At 39.2% G+C, this 21,611-nt stretch overlaps 1 protein-coding gene across 2 annotated transcripts in view; it reads right to left on the minus strand.

The window, feature by feature from the left end:
- The window catches only part of COL23A1 (collagen type XXIII alpha 1 chain), a 467,477-nt gene that overhangs the window by 103,229 nt on the left and 342,637 nt on the right, over nt 1-21,611 (minus strand). For both annotated transcript variants that reach the window (XM_031953787.1, XM_031953786.1), the window contains exon 3: nt 10,115-10,159. In XM_031953787.1, coding sequence (XP_031809647.1) covers nt 10,115-10,159 — 45 coding nt within the window. The remainder of the gene's footprint in view (nt 1-10,114; nt 10,160-21,611) is intronic.

Consider the following 21,611-nt stretch of genomic DNA (forward strand, 5'->3'; position numbering starts at 1 on the left):
AAGAGAGAGAAAAGAAGACTTCTTGAGCTTTCTGATTCAAGGGACAATGACACATGATAACAGCAGCTCACATTTCTAAACTTCTTTAAGATTTAGCATTGTTTGTGCTATGGTCTTTCCAATGAGGGAAGAGGAATGTGTACCCTCAGGTTATTCTCATTGAGGAAACTGAGGCTCCTAGAGAGTAAAGCAACTTGCTCTTGTATACATAGTTAGCAAGTGTCAAAGCTTGGGATTTGAACTCAGTTTAAAAAAATACTTCAAATCAAGTAGTAATCCAAGTAATCACCGAACATGCATTTATTATACATCTACTATATGCATGCAAAATGACAATCCAAGTTCTTAAAGAAGGAGATGGGGGAAGGGTGTGTGTGTGTGTGTGTGTGTGTGTGTGTGTGTGTATGTAACAGAGAGAAGAGACAGAAATAAGCAAAAGGAGGGAGGGAGAGAGAGACAGAGGGAGAGATAGAGACAAAACCAGAGACACACAGAGAGAGAGACAGGCACAGAGAACAGAAAGACAGAGACAAGCAATGACAGAATAAGAGACAAAGGAAAGACAGAGAAATACATAGAGATAAATACAGACAGAAAGGTAGAGAGAGTGAGAGACAGAGAGACAAAGAACAAAAGAGTTGAGACTGAATTTGCTGCCAGGGAAATCTCTGCTTGCTCACTGACTATGTTCTGGCTTCCATGATGCTCAAACAGGAGATAACTAGAGACTTTGGATGATCACAGAATCATGGATTTAGAGCTGGAAGAAAACTCGAAGCTCATCTAGTCCAATCCCCTTATTTTATAAGTGAGGAAATTGAGTTTTAGAGACTTGTGATGACTTGTTCAAAGTTCTGGTGAGAGTCAGGGACAGAGCTCCTAGTCTCCTGACTCCCAGTTCTGGCCTTCTATGTTATATTGCAAACCTAATGATCTCTTCCTCTGTAACTCCTTTAACGATTTATGACACCCCTGAGTCATTGGATTTTTACCCTTTTGGAGAGAAATGAGGAGAATCCTAATCACCTGCCCTTACCCACTCCTCACAAATGTGCCCAACTCAGAGGAGCCTTACACTGCTTACTGTGTTTGTACTTTATGCATGACCACGCATTTTACTTATCTGGGTTTGTATTTTGCCTTCTTAATAGACTTTGAGCTTGGTAAGGGTAAAGGGTCCTCTTAAATGAATCTGTATCTCTTCCAGCACAGTCAGCATTTAGGATCATAGATTTAGAATCAGAAGGGACAATAAAGATCATTTGGTTCAGGTCCCTCAATTTACAAATAAGGAAATGGAGGTACACACACTTGTCTATGGTCTCACAGACAGTAAATGGCAGAAGTGAAATCACACAATGGATCAAAATAATAGGATTTAAAGCTAGAAGGAGCCTTGGAAACCATTTAACACCTCCTCCCTCATTTTATAGATGCAGTATCAAGATCACAATGGTAGGAAAAGTAGCAGAGTTAAAATTTGAATCCAGGTTCTCTGTCTCCAAGTTTAATATTCTTTCCCCTGTATTATTCTGCTCAATTAGAAGTTGTTGAAAAGAAGCTCCAAATGCTTAACAAAAGAACGATAAATAAAAGAATGCTAGATAGAGTACCAGCCATAAAGTCAGGAGGACTGAGTTCAAATATAGCCTCAGACACTTCCTCTCTGTGTGACCCTGGAAAAAAAATCACTTAACCCTGTTTGCCTCAGTTTCTTCATCTATAAAATGAATTGGTGAAGGAAATGGCAAATTGCTTCAGTACTTTAGCCAAGAAAACCTTAAATGGGGTCACAAAGAGTCAGACATGATTGAAAAGACTAAACAGAAAAAAAACCAAGCTGAATGGGGTTCCCCAGGAGGGTTCCTCCCAGCTCTGCAGGCAGCCTCAGCCAGGTAAAATCTGGCTTCTGAAGGAGCATACCAACTTATTAATCTGCTGGCCAGAATTATTTTCACTATTCTGTAAAGGGTCTCAGACATGTGAAAATTGTTTTTACCAATAAAAATTGGAAACATATTCTAGAAGCATCCAGACTAAACGATTTTCAGGGCATGATTCAGGAATGAAATCTAGAAGCTCATGGGAACAGAGGCAGAACAGCAGTCGATAACTCCATCTCTGGAAACCTGCCAGTCTGGTTCTTTCCTCCCAATACCTTGTTAGTTCAGTTTGAAGCCTCAAAGCTACAGAATGTGGAGCTAATGGAGGAGTATGAGGGGCCATAACAGAGCCTGGAAAGAAGAAGCACGTCTTGGGAGATGAGCATTGCTTGTACTGATCTTGCCTTTGTCTCATCTGACCCTCCTCTCACCTTTTGTCCAATGTGGAATGTTAGTCCAACATTAATAAATCCACTCTGGCTGTTTGACAACCCGAGCCATCACCTGGTTCCCAGGGTTATTCTGGATCTTCTAGGAATTGGAGTCCTTTTTCCTGAGCCCCACTCAATGGATCTGTTCTCACTGACTCCAAGCAGATGCCCTCCATGCTGCTTGCCCATGTGGCTTCTAAGAGACTAAGTTCTTCTAAGAGACAGTATGGTATAGTAAAGAGAACTCTGACTGGTGACAAAATACCTGGATTTGAATCCTGCCTCTGCCCATTTAACATCCATGTAACCTTGTTTCTCTCTGGACCTCAGTCTTTTTATCTGTAAATGAGGGATTTGACCACAGAACTGCTAAGGTTCCTTCCAGGTCTAATATTTTATGTTCTAAGGTCCTTTTTACCTCTGACAGAGAGCAGAAGCACCATGGTATAATAGTGAGAGTACTGTACTTAGAACTGGGAAATTCAAGGTTTAGATCAAAGCTTCTTAAACTGTGGGTCACAACTCCAAATGGGGTCATGTAACTGAATGTGGAGGTTATGGAAAATTTGTCAACAGCAAAACATAGCATATATTTCACCAACATTTAATTCTTTATGCAAAAATAAACAAGCACAACCAACTCATTAGTATACAAATTTATTTTGGCAAAAAATAAATTTCCTTATGATTTATTATCAATAAATGTTTGATTTGAGTTCAGCCATAGCAATTTTGTTATTCTTAATAGACTGATTGGGCTGGTTAGTAACCAATTTCTATATTTCCAGCCTAGTCAAGTTAGGGAGTCCTAATCTTATTACATCCCCATCTTCCCTACCCTTATAGGTATAGATCTGTACTTATATTTATATATACCCTGTTGGTATAAATTTGTACTTATAGTTATATGTCTATACTATGTCTACAATTTTAAAATACTAATCTGAGAAGGAACTTGTAGGTCTCACCACTTCTAAAGTGATCCACAACACAAAAAAGTAAAGTACATTTGCTCTAGAAGGGGTATATAATGAAATGATACATTCAGGTGGTCTTAGTAGAATACAAGCTTGATATGAGCCAACGGTGTGACAGGGAAGCTCCAAACATTGCTACCTTCAGCTTGTTTGGAGCTTGGTATCCAGAGTGAAGGTGGTAACAGCCCTATCATCCTCTGTCCCTGTCAGATCCCAACTAGAGAGCTGTGTTTGGCTCTGGATGCCACATTTCAGGCGCCACACTGACACACTCAAGTGCATTCTAAAGAAGATGGTGAAGGGACCCAAGACAAGGCTTGGGATAGTAGGTGGGAGGTGATGAATATTTAGTCTAGAGAAGAGAAGAGTTATGGAAGATATGATAGCTTTTTGAAGGGGTCTGAAATATTATCAAATAAAGGAGAGAAGACTTGTTCTTTCTACTTTAGAGCACAGAAAGGTGGGAATCGCAGGGAGCAAGAATTCGGCTCAACATTAGCAAGTTTCCTAAAAATCAGACTTATGCTGACAATGGTGAGAGGAGGCCTCAAAAAGTAATGAGCTCACCACTAACCAAGGCTGAATGACTAATAATCTTGGGATGCTATCTGGGTGATTCTTATGTTGGATAGGAGGCTGAGCCAGAAGACTTTTAATGAATGTCTCTTCCCAACATCTGGCTTGGAGATTCTGTCATTCTTTGATACTTCCAGTGGAATGGGGAGAGGGAGGGGGAGGTGATGACAAAGCTAGAAGTTAGCTTTATTTATGACTCTGGAGGTGAGGCTGAAAGGGTGAGCTTACAGAAGACAGAGTAGTGTGGTCTTGTGTGCACTGTTACTTCTGGGAACACCTGTGTGCAGAGAGCTATGCTAAGAGAAGGTTCTGTGGTAACAATTTCCCAACAGGACTGCCTGGAGCAGGGACAAAGTCACTTAACTTCTGTATCAGGTATGTAGCGGCATGTACATGATTGAGGAAATCTCTCCATTGACTTATGCACCCATTTTGCAGATAGATAAAATGAGTCAAAGAGTTTGATAAAACTAGGTCCTATGATGAGTTAGTAGGGAAGCAGGAACCAAACTTGTGTTTGGGTCACAAAGCACACTTCAGTACTGAAGGAACATAAATCGTACTTAAAACAAAATTGTACCCATGGCTTTAAGACCTGAGTTCAAATCTGAATTAACTAGGTGTATGACTGATAAAATTACTTGACCTCTGTCTGCTTCAGTTTCCTCATCTGTAAAATGGGGATAATAACAACACCTAATTCAAAGAATAATTCTGGTGGAAGTAGATGTGGAGGTCTTTTCAAAAATGTATGTTGAATGACTAAGATGATGAATTAAGAAAAATAGCTCCACAAAGGGGAAAGAAACAGGTAGCTATGGTATTTATTTAAAAGTGGCTGTTGTGGAGATCCAGTGAAACCCTCTGTTCAATTCTGTGTATTTATAAATTGTCTATAACTCTCAGTCTTAGTTTCTTAATCTGTCAAATGAGGGCATTAGACTAATGGGCCTTCAGATCTAAATCTGTGAGCCTATGATTCTACATTGGAATTTACTTATTTTTATATTTAATATTTTTATTGTCCCAATTGCCTGAAAATTATTTTTTACATTTGTTTTTAAAACTTTGAATTTCAGATTCTCTCCAGTCCTCCCTACCCCCTTTATAAATCACATGTAAAGTCATGCACAACATTTCCATAAAACTCATGTTGTCTACAATGGAATCTTAAGATAGTATTTATAGGGGGCAGTGAGGTGATACAATGGAGACAGTATCAGACCTGGAGTCAGAATATAGCTGTATGACACTGGGCAAGTCACTTAACCCTGTTGCTTCAGTTTCCTCATCTGTAAAATGAGCTGGAGAAGGAAATGACAAACCACTCCAGTATCTTGCCAAGAAAACCCAAATTGGAGTCATGAAGAGTTGGCCATGACTAGAGTGGCTAAACACAATAGCAGTATATACAGTGGATAAAACATTGGCTTTAGAATCAGGTAGACCTAAATTCAAATCCTATTTCAGACATAAGACTGGGGGAATCTGAATGAGTCACTTAACTTCTCTGTATCAGAATTCCCTCATCTGCAAAATAAAAGGGTTGGATTTGATGGTATCTAACTTTTGATTTTTAAATATGTGACTTTATGATCCATTGGAATCTAATAGATTGGTGTTTTGACCTATATCCCTCCTTTCTCTCCTCAGGCTTCCACCCAAGATGGTAGAAGACTTTAGGGAGCCAGGGCTGAGAACAAGGTCTTTGGATGTGTATGTCAAATCTCAATGAGGGAGAAGGAGATTAAATTATGTCTATTTATATAGAAAGAAGGGATTAAGTACCTACTTTGTGCCAGGTATTGTGCTAAATGCTTTACAAATATTATCCCATTTAACTCTTGAACAGATCCTGGGAGGGAGATGCTATTGTTCTATTTTACAATTAAAATGTAGGCAAACAGGATTATAAAATGAGGCAAAAGGATTAAGTAATTTTTCCAGGGTAATGCAGCTAGTAAGTATCTGAGATTGGATTTGAACACATTTTTCTGATTTTAGGTAGAGTACTCCATCCACTGTACTACCTAGCTGCCTCTGAAATTTATCAACCTCCTTCTCCCCTCCCATGACCCACACATTTACACAAATTTTCCAGGAGAAAGTTCCCTTCCCAGGGTTCAGGCTAGAGCTTTGCTTCCTGACACAGAGAGAGTCTCATATTTGGCCTCTGGGAAGCTTTGGACACAGGTTTCTCAGGCTGTCTCTATCATACCAACTAAACAAAAGTGTATTCATCTGCATAGGTCTGGGTCAGAAAAAGGACCTGGGTGAAGTGTGGCGAGACTGAAACCAATGTATCAGTATCTGTGCAAACACATCCACATGGGGAAGGAAGTTTGTTTTTGATTTGGTGAAGGAAATGAGGATGTTTAACTTAGAGAAGAAAAGAGTTGAGTGAGGATGGGGGTCAGGTTAAGGACATGATCCCTCTCTTCAAGAATTGGAAGGGCTGCCACATGGAAGAGAGATTAGATTTGTGCTTTATGTTAGAGGCAGATTGAGAAGCAATATGTCAAAGTTGCAGATAGGCAGGTTTTTGGCTCTACATAAGGAAAAACCTTCTAATGATCAGAGCATCTTCTGAAGGGAAATGGGCTGTTTTAGGTTACACTGGGCTCCTCATCACTAAAGAGGCTTGCAGAGACCGAGTGGCCACTTGTGGGGGTGATGCAGAAGGGATTTTTCCTTGGCGGGTAGGACGTGATGTTCCTCTCAACCTTAAGGTTCTGTAATGCCAAGATGGACACAACTCTAAAGTACCTGTCACTCCCCTTAACAAGTGTGACTGCCCTACATTTGTCACTGGTGAGTTGCTCATGGCATGGACTCAACACGTGGGGGTTTGTCATTAGTAGAGTCACTTAGAGGTGATCAGTGATACAACTTGAACCATGGAGCGCATCTACAGCAACTGGTTTGACTGGGTCCACTACAAATTACAGAACTTCGACTGGGCCTTCACTACTTCGAGGCAATCATTTTACATCCCCCTAAACAATCCACTCTTTCCTATACCACTTTCATACAATGGCTTTTTCATAACTTTTAATCCCTCCTCAAATATTTCCAAAGCTCTCTTCCCCCTGTACCCTACTTCAGCTAAAGACTGTGCTCCATATTTCACTAAAAAATTAGACCATCTTTCTTTCTATTCTGGTCTCTTCCTCATCTCAAATCCCACTCTCTCTTCCTTCATCATTGCTTCCCATGAAGAGGTGGTCCTTGTCTCTGCCTAGGCAAACCCTTCTATATATCCACCAGATTCTATTTCTTACTATCTTTTCTAGCAAATTGCAACCTCTATCATCTCTATTCTCTCTTATTTTTGATAACCTCCCTATTTACTGATTACTTCCCTGCTGCCTACAAACATGTCCCTATTTCCCCTTTCCTAAAAAAATCCTCAACTTGATCCATCCATCCATCCATCCATCCTTCCATCCATCCCCACTACCTGTCTTCACATAGCTCTCATTTTGTGGATAGTTCATTGAGAAGGTTATCTATGATTAGTAACTCTGTTTCTCTTAATTCTCAACAGTATGACTTCTGACCCCCTCATTCAGTGAAAATGATTCTCTCTAAAGTTACTACAATTTCTTAATTGACAAAGATGAAGGATTTTCCCCAGTCTTCATCCTTCTTGCTTTTATCTTTAGCCTGAGACACTGGTGATCATCCCCTTCATTCTCTTCTCTCTAGGTTTTTATGCTATTGATCCCTTCTGGTTCTTCTCATCCTTCCTATCTGATGGTCCTTTCTCAGTCTCCTTTGATGGATGTTGGCTAATTATAAACATTACCTAAGTCTTTGTCCTGGGCTGTTCTCTTCTCTTTCAACTATTTCACTCGGTGATCTCATCAGCTCTCATTGTTTCTATGATTATTTCTATGGAGATGATTCTCAGATCTGTTTGTCCAGCTCTACCCTGTCTCCTGACCTGCATTCTAACCTCTCTGATTACTTATCAGACATCTTTCAGGGGAAACAATATCTACACACATAAGTACAAATCATACGTATTCAAAAAGAAATAAATGTAAATTTCATGAGTATTTAGTATGTGATTGTTCGATTGTATTGAATCACAGAATTTCTGAGTTGGATGGAATTTCAGGAGCCATCTTGTCCAACCTCTCATTTATAATCCATGCTTGAATCAAAACTCTCTTCACAACATTCCCCAATTAGATGTCATTTAGACCCTACTGGAAGATTTCATGAAAAAGCCCAATTCCACCATATAATAGGACTAATTATCAATAAGTAGTAGCTTTTTATAGGCAGTCAAATCTGTATCTAACTATGCCTTCAAAGGCCTAGAAGATGACACCCCCCCCTTTTTTTTAACTAAAGACAGACTTTCAAATGCTTGAAGACTGGCCAATTTCCATTAAATTTTCCCTCCTCTCCCAAGTTAAACATCCCCAGTTCCTTCAGCTGCTCATAATGGGGACAAATTCTCTATTTTTTTTTTTTTACCATTCTAGTCATAAGTCTCCTAGACTATCTTCAGGTAGTCACTATTTCCTCAAATGTGGTACCCAGAAGTTAACACAGCACTCCAGTCTTCCCTATTCCCATAGCAACGTTCTATGATTGGGTTCACTCTTCTTTCTCTGCTAATATTTTAAAAAATAAGAACTTGTAATCACCCCCAATGCTGGAATAGAGAGAGATGCTAGGATAGAGCAGAGTAGACCTCTACCTCCTATGTTCTAAGTATGGTATTCTGTTGACACAGTCTAAGATCACATAAGGAAGGTTAGAGAGCAGCAGTCTGAAAAAGATTTGAGTGTATTAATGGCCTGCAAGTTCAATATAAGTCAACAGTGGAATATGGTTTGCAAGAAGTTAATGTTAACCTAGGGCTGTATTCAGAATTCAGGAACTGAAGGCTGCCAAATCCAGCCCTGATCAGACTACACCTGAAAAATTGTGTAGTTCTGGACATTACAATTAGGAAGGACATGGTTAAGCTGGAAAGCATTCAGAAGGGCATCCTGAATGAGGAAGGGTCTTGAATTCATGTAACATGAGCATCAGGTGAAGGAATTGGGCAGTTAGTCTGAAGGAGAGTAGGCTGTGTTGGAGAAAGGACTATGTAAGTTATTGTCAAATATTTGAAGGATTATCATATGAGGGGAAAAAAGAGATCATTAGATCTCTTGTTAGGCTCCAGAGAGCAGAACCAGAAAGGGTCATGAGAGAATAAGAATGTTCATATGGGATGGTCACCAAGATCTCTTTTTTTTCCCCCTCATATTTTGCAATTTTATGATGCTATAGGTCACCAAAAAGTAAACTTAGGCTCAATATAAGGAAAAACTTCCTAACTTTAGAGTCATCCCAAGCTGAGGAATTTGTACTTTTTCTTAGAGTCATCAGCATTTCTTGAGCTGGAGAGTAACAGTGTGAACTTGTACTTTAGGATAGTGATTAATTTTCCCTCTATCACCCATCCCAGTTTGGAGAGACTTAGGTGGAAGGTGTGACTTCCTGTGAGGCAATTCCACTACCCCTGCACTGCTGAACTCTACAATTGAGACTATCATATCTCTGATATGATAAACTCACATTTTTTTTTCTGGTTTTGGTGACATCACTGCTCTCAAAGGATTTGGAGCATGAAAGGGACCTTAGAATCATTCATCATCTCTATGCTACAGATGGGGAAACAGGTTTAGAGAGATGAAGTCAATCAGTCAACAGATATTTATTAAGTGTATACTAGGAGACAACAAGCAAACAACTATTTACGCACAAGAGACAGACAATGGAACTGGAAAGTGGTCTAAGTGAAAGGACAAAGAAAGTCACAGCCTTGTGAGTGGAAAAGGCAAAATTTTAACTTAGGACATAAGGCTCTAATTTCATGTTATTTTTACCATGCTTAAAATTTTATGTGAGTTTCTTCTTGGAAGATGAAAAAAAAAGCACCCAACAACAACAATGAGAGGAAACAAAGATCTGGGTCAGTGAGTGGAAAGGGAAAAGGCCAGTGACATGGAAGAGGAACAGGAGAAAGGTTTCCCAAAGAGCAGTGTGAAAAATCACCCCCACAATTAGTGAGAACCTCAGCTCTCTCAAGATGACTCTCTGGGTCTGGAAGTGGGAGTTAAGTGTCTCAGATAAGGATTCCAGCCTTCTCTGATAATCTGGTTTTACTATGTGACTTTCTGTTTACTGTAGTTTCCTCTAGGGAGGAATTTCAGGAACAGAGTGAAACAGGGAGGCTTACCGGTATCTCCTCTTCTTCCAGGTTTTCCACGCCTCCCTGGGGGTCCTGTGATAGAGAAGGAGGGATGTTTAGTTGTGAAACAAAGTTCACACTTGAGTCAACCTTGACCTGCCCTCCCTCCCCAATCCCATATTCCCTCTGGTTTAGGCTTTTCCCCTCTACAAACCAGTTGGGAAAAGGCTTCTGGCTAGAACTTCCCAAAGCCTAAAGCCTGGTTTCCCTCTGGGAAGGAGGAGAAATATGCCTCTTTTCCAGCTCACTGTTTGGAAACTTTTCCTTCTTGTTCATACCCCTTCGCCTGTAGTCCAGCTCCCAGACATACACTGATATGTATTTACGGAGCCTTTAATTCCAATCTCCTTTTCCCCTCCCCCCAAATTGTCTAGACATTGGGAGGGGATGTGATATCAAGGACCTTTAAAATTATTTACTCTCTCTCTCTCTCTCTCATTCTCTCTCTCTCTTTAAATGGTATTTTTTCCAATTATATGTAGACAATTTTAAACATTAATTTTTGCAAAATTTTGAGTTCCAAATTATTTTTCCTTCCCTCCTCTAATCTGAAAACAGTAAATAATTTGATATAAGATTTTTTTATGTGCAGTCATATAAAACATATTTCCACATTGGTCATGTTGTAAAAGAAGAAATAGCTCAAAAAGAAAGAAAACACAATAAAATTCAATAAAGTGAAAATAGTATGCTTTGATCTGCCTTCAGATTCCAACAGTTCTTTCTCTAGAGATGGACAGAATTTCCATGAGTCCTTTGAAATTGGCTTGGATTGTTTTCCTGAGAGGAGCTAAAATATTCATAGCTAATCATCACACAATGCTGCTATTACACTATACAAAGCTTTACTGGTTCTGTTCATTTCACTTTGCATCAGTTCACATAGATCTTTCCAAGTATTTCTGAAATCTGAAATTATAGCACAGAAGTATTCCATTACAATCATATACAGCAATTTGTTCGGCCATTTCCAAATTGATGAGCATCCCCTCAATTTCCAATTTTTGGCACCCTAAAAAAGAACTGCTATAAATATTTTTGTCCACGAGGGTCCTTTTTCCTTTTTTAGATCATCTATTCTTTTGCTATCCTTTTATAGAGGAGGAAAATATATAGGGCTAAAAGAAAGACAGTGTTTGCTCAGCTTCAACCAGGAAGCAACAGGTAGAGGAAAAATTCTGATTCCAGAATCCATGTATTTTCAGAGATACTGTCTTGCCCTGACAATCTGGAATCTAATTCTGTCAGTATCCCTCTTTTCTGGGATGAATTTCTTGGTTCCATTCTTTACTTCTGTATGGAAGTTATGCCATGTTCCTCTGAATTTAAGGGGCTGGTTGGGATAAGGAAAACTTCTAATAATCACAAAGGAAAGCTGTCAGTAACCAGCAGAAACTTGAGGGCAGGGGCTGCTTTTTGTCTCTTTTTGTATCCTTAGAGATTAGCACAGTGCTTGGTATATAGTAGTTGCTTAATAAATGCCTATTGATTGATTGATTATATTCCCAGCATTTGGCATATGGTAGTTTCTTCAGTCATAGTGAGGGAGCTTTACTAGATGGTTTCTGAGGTCTCTCCCAGCTCTAGATCTATGAACTATTCTGTCACTCATAATGATAGAATTTCCTAAGGACACTGAAAGGTTAAACGACTTTTTTTGTTGTTCAGTTGTTTTCAGTCATGTCCAATTCTTTGTGATTCTATTTTGGGGTTTTCTTGGCAAAGACTTCTCTGGCTCACTTTATAGATGAAGAAACTGAGGCAAACAGGGTTAAGTGACTTATTCAGGATCATATAGCTAGTAAGTGTTTGAAGCTGGATTTGAACTCAACTCTTCCTGATTCTGAACCTAGTGTTCTATGCACTATGGCATTACCTAACTGTCCCAATTAATTCATATCAGAGGCAGAACCTGAATATAGGTTTTTCTTACTTCCACTCATAATGCCTCTCATAGTGCTTTATGGTTTACAAAAGAACTTTCCTCATGAAAATCCTATGAGGGAGGAAGTAGGTGGGTATCCTCATTTTACAGAAAGGCAAACTGAGGCTTGGAGGAGTAAAGTGATTCATCACACAACTAGGAGGTGTTACAACCAGATTTCAAAGTTAGGTCCTCAGGCTCCTAGTTTAGTGCTCTTCCATTATATCCAGGATAATAAAACATAAGTTCCCTGAGGGCAGGGATTTTTATTTTTGTCCCCGAACTTTCAGCCAGGAGGACCAGCAGCACAGAACTCCCCCCACCCTTTGTTCTTTGCCCAGGAAATGTGTCCCTGAGGTTTCAACTCGGCCCCTCTGCTTTTCCTCTGATTGATGTGTCTGAAGAGGAGGGAAGAGAAGCTGGTGAATCTGAGCAAGGAGGAGAATGGGGCTCAGCATCAAAGTTGCCAGCTCGCCTGGCGCAGCAAGTGGCCCCCTAAGCCCAGCTGCTACTGACCTTTTAACTCAATCCAGATGGAAAAAATCCTGCTTCCGGGAGGGGCTGAACTAATGGATTTGTTAGGTCTCCTCTCCTTTGGTGGCACATTTTACCTAGGAAAAGTCTGAACTGAGGAGAAAGGGCTCCCTCTAAAACCCCGAACCTCCCCTTCCCCTTCCCTCTGCCTCCTCACTCCCGTCCTAAACAAGATAACAGTCAAGGAAATCTGAACAGGACCCACAGAGCAACAGGGAGCTGACCAAGGTGTCTCAGCCCAAGACAGAGTCTGGGCCAAAGCTACCTCTCGTCCACGCCCCTGAGCAGCAGTGCCTCTTGGCAAGACTAGGAGAATATATCCCTGGCTGGCTGTTTTCATGGTGGTTTTGCAAGGCTTCAGATCATTCTGAGTGTTTCTGTCTTGATGGTCTGCTTATAAAAGCAATAACTTGTGTTTACATTTATCTGTTTTAAACTTGGCAAAGTCCTTTAGACATTATATACATTTAATCCTTATAAACACATTGCCAGGAATGTGATATTATCATTCCCATCCTCCAGAAGGAGTAACAGAGGCTCAGAAAGGTTATGTGATTTGCTTCCTTTCTAGAGTTTCCCAAGGTATATTATATAGCAAATACTATATATTTTGCTATTCACAGATAGCAACATATCTTGAGGTGGGATCAGGATTTGAACCCAGGTTTTTTGGATGCCAAATCCAATATTCTATTGCTTCTTTTAGCTCAGTGCATTCTTAAAAGCATATTGCTTTTATTAGTGTCAGTACTCATAGAATGGGCCATCCAGGTTTAGAGCTAGGAAAAGGGGAGCTGAAATTGTGCAGAAAAGGTCTTGTTTTCCATTTCTGAGCAGAATAGAGGCACAAGAAGGAGCCAAAAGCCAGGCTGTTCACTGGCACTTGGAATGTGTTTGAGTCCTTGACTGAGCCAAAGTGACCATCTTCTGTTGGTGACAGCTGAGCAAGGTAGTCATCTGGCCCAGGTAGCAGACAGCATGCACCCTCTATCCCCTAGTTCTCTTCCTTTCAACTGAGTCGATGGGAAGGGAGCTTAATTCTACCCTCAATTAATCAATAAGCATTTATTAAGTACCTACGGTATACTATGCATTGTGCTAGATAAATGGAATGATTCCTAGCTTGAGGAGCTTACATTCAGAGTGAGCCACATTTCCAAGTGGATAACCCAAAGGCATCTCAAATCCAGAATTCTCCAAAGAGAACAAACTTTCCACACAAACCTACCCTTCCCCTCCCTGTTAACAGTAGCACCATTCTCCCAGTTTCCAAAATTGTCAAGCTCAATGTCCTTCTTACTCACCCTCCCATTTAGTCAGTTGAAGGCAGTGGATAGACCACCAGCCCTGAAGTCAGAAGGACCTGAGTTCAAATTCAGCCTCACACTTAACCCTTCCTAGCCAGGTGATCCTGGGCAAGTCACTTAATCCAAATTGCTTCACCAAAAAAAAGTATGTAACATCATTTAGTCAGTTGACAGATTTTGTTTCTGTGGCTATACCATGTCTCATAGCTGTCTTTTTCCTTCTGTTTTTGCAGCCACCACCCTTGTTTGAGGCTTTCTTAACTCTCCATTGAATTACTGCAAAAACCTCCTCATTGGGAACCTTTCTTCAAATTTCTCCTTGTCCATTTAGCTGCTAAAGTGATGATATTCCTATTCAATAAACTATGTCTATGACCTTTAGATTAAATATAAATTCCTCTGTTGGCCATTTAAATCTCTTTCCAACCAGATATCTTGCATGTGATCCTCCCCTCATATTCTGGGATCTAACCACACTGACTTAGCGGCAGTTCTGTGGACATGATACTATAGTTCCCATCTCCAGGCCTTTGCATTCGCTATCCCCCTTTTTTATCTTCACCTTTTTTAATACCTGGTTTCCTTCAAGGTTCAGCTCAAGTGTCCCTTTCTACAAGAAGCCTTTCCTGTCCTTTGTTGTGGTTGCATACTCCTTCCTAAAACTTAACTTTTAATACATTAATACATATCTGCATGTGGTTTCTTCCATTAGGATGTAAACTTCTTTAGGGCAGGTAGTATTTCACTTTTATCTTTGTAGCTCCAGCACTTTGTACAGTCCCTGCGCATCAATACATACATAGTAAATACTTTATGAATGCATACTGATTGATGGACTGAATGATTGATGTTGTACAGTTGTTGTTCGTCGTGTCCAACTCTTCATAACCCATTTGGGATTTTCTTGACAAATGTTCTAGAATACTTTTGTCACTTCCTTCTTCAGCCATTTTACAAATGAGGAAACTGAGGCAAAGAGGGTTAAGTGACTTGCCCAGGCTCACATAACTAGTATCTGAGATCATATTAGAACTCAGGTTTTATTGACTCCAGGTCACTGTGCCATCTAGCTGCCCAATGGATACAAGCATCCAAATACAATTATCCCTTCTATATAGTGGATTAGTAATGATGGTGGTGGGGGGAAAGATTGCCAGATAGGGGACAGAGTACCCTGTGATCTAGAAAATCTGCATAAAAGTTTTTGGCCCTTCCTTTGTACCAGAGAACAAGTCTGAATTATTATGGTATTAAAGCATAAAATACGTTGAGAGGAAAGGAAGAGAGAGAAACATATATGCATATGTATTTTATGCTTTTCTAAATTTCTAAACTTTTTCTGTGTCATTGGTTGGCCTTGGCATGTCATCTGCAGCCTCTGCAAAACTCCCTCAGAATTCTCACTTAATTTCTTATGCTGATTTGTGACATATTGAAACTGTGATGGGGAAGGAAAGTCATGATGTGGAAGGGAAAACTGTAAATACAAAATATTTACAAAGTAATTTGGGGGAAGATACTAGCATCTGCAGGGATCAGGGAAGGCCGATTGAAGTAGGTGGTATTTGAATTGAATCTTGAAGGAAATTAAGAATTTACAAGGGGAACTGAGGAGAAAAGATTGCATTTCAGATATGCGGAGACACAATGCCATTTGTGAGGAACAATAAGGCCAGGTTTACTGAGACAGACTTGCTGAAAAGAGAGGCTTTAGCTCTCACTAAACCATACTATATAGGTGTCCAGTCAGCTCACTCTCTGTGTGATTAGCACAAGTCTAGGACCAAGCTGTTAATCCAGAAATCAAAATCCAACCAGGTTTTTTGAGTCCTTATTCTGTGCTTTTCCCACAAAAAGACTACATAGTGAAAGGGGATTTAGGTCTCTCTGGGATCTTGTCTTAGCCCTTCTACTCCGATAGACTGGCTGTAAGACCTTGGACAGATACCTTTCTTTCCCTGGGTTTCAGATAATTCTTTTCTTAAATATTTAAAAATTTCTTAATTTTTTTTCTTAAATTAAAAAATTTAAAATTTTTGGAATAAAACAAGAATTTTCATATGTTATGATGAAAGATTACACATGAAATTGCAAATCTATTATGTATAACTTGATATTCCTTTTAAACATATAATAAAGTGATCATGTATATTTCTTTTTTTTTTTCTTCCCTCCCTTTCACCCTAGAGATGGCTATCATTAGACACAAATATGTGTATGTACATATGTGTGTATGTGAGAGAGAGAGGGAGAATAGGAAAGAGGAATAGGAAGAGGAAAAGATGGAGGAAGGGAAGGAGGAGGAGAAGAGGGAGGGAGGAAAGGGAGGAAGGAAGGAGAGAGAGGAAATGGAGAAGAAGGGGAAAATGGAGGATAGGAAGAAGGAAAGAAAGGGGGAAAAGGGGAATGGGGAGAGGAAAAGGGGAAGGAGAGTAGAGAGGGAAGAAAGGAAGGAGGGAGGGAGACAGAGGGAGAGGGAAAGGGAGGAAAAGAGAAAGAGAAGAAGAGACAGAGAAGTGAAATCATTGATCTATAAAGTGATGCAAGTGGACAGTGTCTGACAGAGTAGGTACTTAATAAATAGGTGGATGATGTTGTGGGAGAGGTTGGGGCTCAGGTAGTACTGGAATAGACTACAAGTTCTTCATATTTCTAGTGTTATGGACCCCTTTAGCAGTCTGACAAAGTCTATGGATCCCTTCTCAGGAAAACATTTTAAAATGAATAAAACAAAATTGATAGGATTGAAAAGGAAATCAATTATAACTCAACACACATGAAATACATGGATAAAGAGGATATCATATGGGATATTACATATTTTGAAAGTGGGGTTTGGAATAATTAACAATGCCTTCAATACAGACTGGACCAAAGAATAAATATGTGAATACTGCTGATGGTTTAGGTGAAATTGTGGGCCACTTATTATTTAAAACAAAATAAAAAATTGTGCCCCATCTTCTCAAGATTATCCCCAAATATTTTTCTTTAAATATAGGCTAATCAGCTACTTTTGCCTTCTGACCCACTCATCTAAAAATCAAAATATGTTAAAAAATTCACATTCTAGGTTAAGAATAATAGCTTCTTCCATCTAGTTCAACTAGAGATTCTATTATTCTGTTTAACCAACTCCCTTCCCTTCCCTCCCTATCCTGACATCTATCACTGGGCCATGCTTGGGTGGGGAGTAGGGGACTAATAAATAATCCTAGTGATGAGCCAGGATACTTTTGGAGAATTTAGTACTAGAAAGAAGAGAGAGACAGTGACAGAGGGAAGAAAGAGAGGAAGGAAGGCAAAGACAGAGACTGAGAGGGACACACAGAGAGGAACATAACGTTTGGACTCTGCTGGCTAGGCCAGTCTGGGCTAGGGGCAGGCACAGCACACTTTCCCCACTTCATTACAAATCAGTCAACAGTGTTTATCAAAACCTAAGAGCCTCTGGGCCTTGTGCCAGGTGATGAAATGGCTTCTTCAGCATGAAGGATATATTAACTGTGAATTACTTCTATGGGATACATCCCTGATGGATTCTGTGAAACCACAGACTTAGACAAAGCCTTAAAGATGGTTTGTTTAATTCAACCAATCTACTCACTTCATAAGAGAGAAACCTGAGGTATAATAATAATTAATAATAACAATAAATAATAAGGCAGCTGGGTGGTTCAGTAGTTAGAGTGTTAGTTCTCGAACAGGAGTCAAGAACACCAGAATATAAAATACCCCTCAGACATTTATTAGCTCTGTGATTTTGGGCAAGTTAATTATCCTCTCTCCACCTCAGTTTCTTCATCTATAAAATGAGGATAATAATAGTACCTACCTTCTAGGGTTCTTGTGAGCATCATATGAGATAGATAACATACAAAAAGTGTTTTGCAAATCTTGAAGCACTATGTAAATGTTAGCTGCAATTAACGATTTTTAAAGTTTAATAAAAATAAGATTTTGTTGTTGTTCAGTTATTTTTTGCTTGTGTATGACTTTTCATTACCCCATTTGGGGTTTTCTTGCCAAAGATACTGGAGGGGTTTGTCATTTTCTTCTCCAGTTCATTTTACAGATGAGAAAACTGAGGCAAAAAGGGTTAAGTGACCTGTCCAGGGTCACACAGATAGTAAGAGTCTGAGAAAAGATTTGAATTCAAGAATATAAATCTTCCTGAATCCAAGCCTGGCTCACTATCGACTCCACTACCTAGCTGCCCTGAAATAAGAATAACTATATACCATTAAATATTATTCTACATTATTTGATATTAATAATATTTATTAACAACAGCTAACATTTATATATAGTACTATAATGTTTGTAAAACTCTTTATGTTTGTTATATCTCTTATTTGATACTCATAATAAGTCTATGAATAGCTATTATTATTATCCCCTTTTTACAGATGAAGAAACTGAGGCTGAGAGTGACTTTTTCAGGGCTAAACAGATAGTAAATATCAGATTCTGGATTTGAAGTTGGGTCTTCCTGACTCCAAATTCAGGACTTTAACCCCTATATAAAACTGCCTCAGAAGTCTGGAGAGAGGGAATACTACTTGCCCCAAATCATATCAGCAGCTAGAGGCTGGGTTTTTCTCAAAAGTTGTGGTATATCTGGGTGGCCCAAAAGTTGATCCATGAGAAATTTTTTTCTTCCCTATTTGCGTTTACTCACTTTACAGAGCCCCGGAAAACACTGAGACCTCTGTGCCAGTGGTTCCTTGGCTCTGACCTAATCAGCACGACATCTGGCCCTGATTTTATGAAGGAGCAAGTCATGTAGCCCAAGGCATCATTCACAGACCAGACGGGACACATCTGGGCTTTAGCCTTTCCAAGGGATGTGGCCTTTTCCAAGCTATCAGTCAAAAGGTGATTATGAGAGGCGGGTCCCCACTGACCCATTTTCCCCCATCATGCCCCTAGTGCAGTTCTTTCCCTTCTGGGGATGCACCTGGGGATGCTCTGGGAGTTTGTCTACTCTGACCAGACATAGGGATAAAGAAGGGGAAGGAGGGTCATATCATTAAGGCTAAAAGGAACCTCAGAGGTCATGTGGCACAACTCCTTCATTCCACAGGAAAGGAATTATAGGACTTGAGAGATAAAATGATTTATCCAAGGCCATACTGGGAGCGAGGGGCAGAGCTGGGATTCACAAGGAAAGTTTTAAAAAAAAGTCTGATTTATCTGGACTAATCATATGAAACCACTATGGTTATATAACTTGGGTTTTCCTTTGTTTTACCTCCAATGAAAAAACCTAGAGTAGTGACGCTCATCTTTACAGATTGTATCTTAGAAAACCAAAAATTAACATTATCTTTGTGATACTGTATTTTTATTTATTTTATTAAATGTTTCCCAATTTTATTTTAATCTGGTTCAGGCCACACTCAAATGTCTGACACTTTTGATCATCAACATTCTTCTCTGTGTTTTACCTTTAACTTTTGTGGACTGCTCTATAGCATTATCTTTACCTATGTGATCTCACTGGAGGCTTACAATAATCCTGAGATTATGAAAAAGACATTGCAGGTATTATTAATCCCATTTTACAGATAAAAAAATTGAGACCCTCAAATTGAGAGGAGAAGTAAGGTGTCCATGGTCATATGGCTAGTTTGGTGTAAGAGGCAGGATGTGAACACAGAACAACACTTTATTCACTGTGACAGTATACCATATTCAGATGCCATCTCCACCTCAAAAGCCTCCCCTAATCTTTTTTCTACAATGATTTCTTCCCAGTTTTTTTTTCTGAGATTATTTTGTTTGGCTCTTTCTTTTTTCCCTATCATATCTTAAATTATAGTACATACTTTTGTGTACATGTCTTATCTTTCTCCCCAGACTTATTCCTACTTGATTACAAGCTCTTTCAGGGCAGGGACTATATAATCTTTCATCTTTAGGCATTCCCACTACCCAGAATGTTCTTGCTTTTCAGTCATTTTAAGTCGTGTCTGACTTTTCATGACTCCAATTGGGGTTTTCTTGGCAAATATACTGGAATAGTTTGCCATTTCCTTCTCTAGATCATTTTACAGATGAGGAAACTGAGGCAAACAGGGTTAAATGACTTGGGCAGGGTCACACAGATTTTAAGTGTCTGAGGCCAGATTTGAACTCAGGAAGTTGAACCTTCCTGATTCCAGCCTTTGCCCTCTGTCCATTGTACTGCCCTGTATAGCATATAACAGACACTTAATAAATGATATCAGATAAGAAAATACTCTTTCTTCTTTCAGAGAGAATAGATTTGACTGAATCTTATGGAGGATAAGGGAGAAAGGATAATTGCCTTCCAACCCTTCTTAAGCATTTTCTTGGAGATGTGGGACATTTAAGGAAAATATTTCCAAAAGTTCTGAAAATACATAAGCTACAGGCTCTAGAAGACGAGGAAAGGCCATTTATAAAAGCCATGAGTTGGCTGTTTGTGGCCAAACTAGATGATTAATCCTAAAATTTTACTTTGGTGATTACATATATTGTACGGTTGGGAAATAGGATTTTTAAAAAATAAAATACTCTGAATAGAAAATGGTACATTGAGAAGAAATCTGGACTTGAAGAAGGAACATGTGGGTATGAGTCTTTGGGTTCAAACCTTTGAGTGAATCATTTTAAATCTATAGGACTCAATTTTTCCATCTATAAAATGGAGATATTATGTAAGACCAACAATGACTACTTCAGAGAGGTGTTGTATGGATCAAACAGAAAAAAATCGCCCTTTATGTGCTTTGTAACCATAAACCTCTATAGAAATGTGATTAATTAGGTGATTAGTAATAACTTGCTGAGATGTGGAAAATTAGAGGCTTACAGGAGTGCTCGAGGATTGAAATCACCTTTGGGAAGTATTGCAGCTGCAATAAATACAATCTAATCTTTATGTTGTCTTTTGCTGTTCTCCTTATACATATTTCTGGTTTTCACATTTCATTATTTCTATGTACTCCAAATGTTAGTTAATCTAGACTTTCAGATCTGTGTTCCTAACTTGGCCCACATGTTATGACTAAATGTGCTTTGTGTGAAGGCAGGATGAAGACCAAGAAAAGTGGGTAAGACTTTATCATGGCAGAACAATACTACTCAAGTAGCATTCTCATTTTTGTCTTTGTGTTCTTTTGTATTAGGTGAACCTGGGAAAAATTTTTTTGCACTGGGCTTGATAGCTTGCTACTTGACATCTTGGGCACAGAGAATACCAAATAGCTGGGCAAACTGTGTTTGAATGACAAGGTTAGCAACAGTCGTATCCTTGATACAACTTCTGATCCTTTGTCTATTTTCTAGGGTGATTCACAAGTCACAAGACCCTAGCAGTTGAGAATCCCTAATGAATAGCACCAGGGAAAAGGCAGAAATTTCCAAAGACTCTATTCTCACACAGTGGAACCTTGGCATTTTTACCAAATGACCAAAATGTAGTTGCCACTATTCGAGAAAATTTATTTAAGCATCTATTAAACACCTACTATTTCATGCAGATGCTGTGCTAAATACTATAAATATTATTTCATTTGATCTTCACAGTAAATCTGGGAGATACCTACCATGATTCCATTCATTATATAGTGAAGAAACTAAGGCAGACAGGGTTAAATGAATTGTCCAGAGTCACCCAGCTAGTAAGTATTTGAGGTTGGACCTGAATTCAAATCTTCCTGACTCCAGACCTAGAGATCTATCTAATGTG

This window comes from Sarcophilus harrisii, chromosome 2 (genome assembly GCF_902635505.1).
Source record: "Sarcophilus harrisii chromosome 2, mSarHar1.11, whole genome shotgun sequence".
Lineage (NCBI taxonomy): Eukaryota > Metazoa > Chordata > Mammalia > Dasyuromorphia > Dasyuridae > Sarcophilus > Sarcophilus harrisii.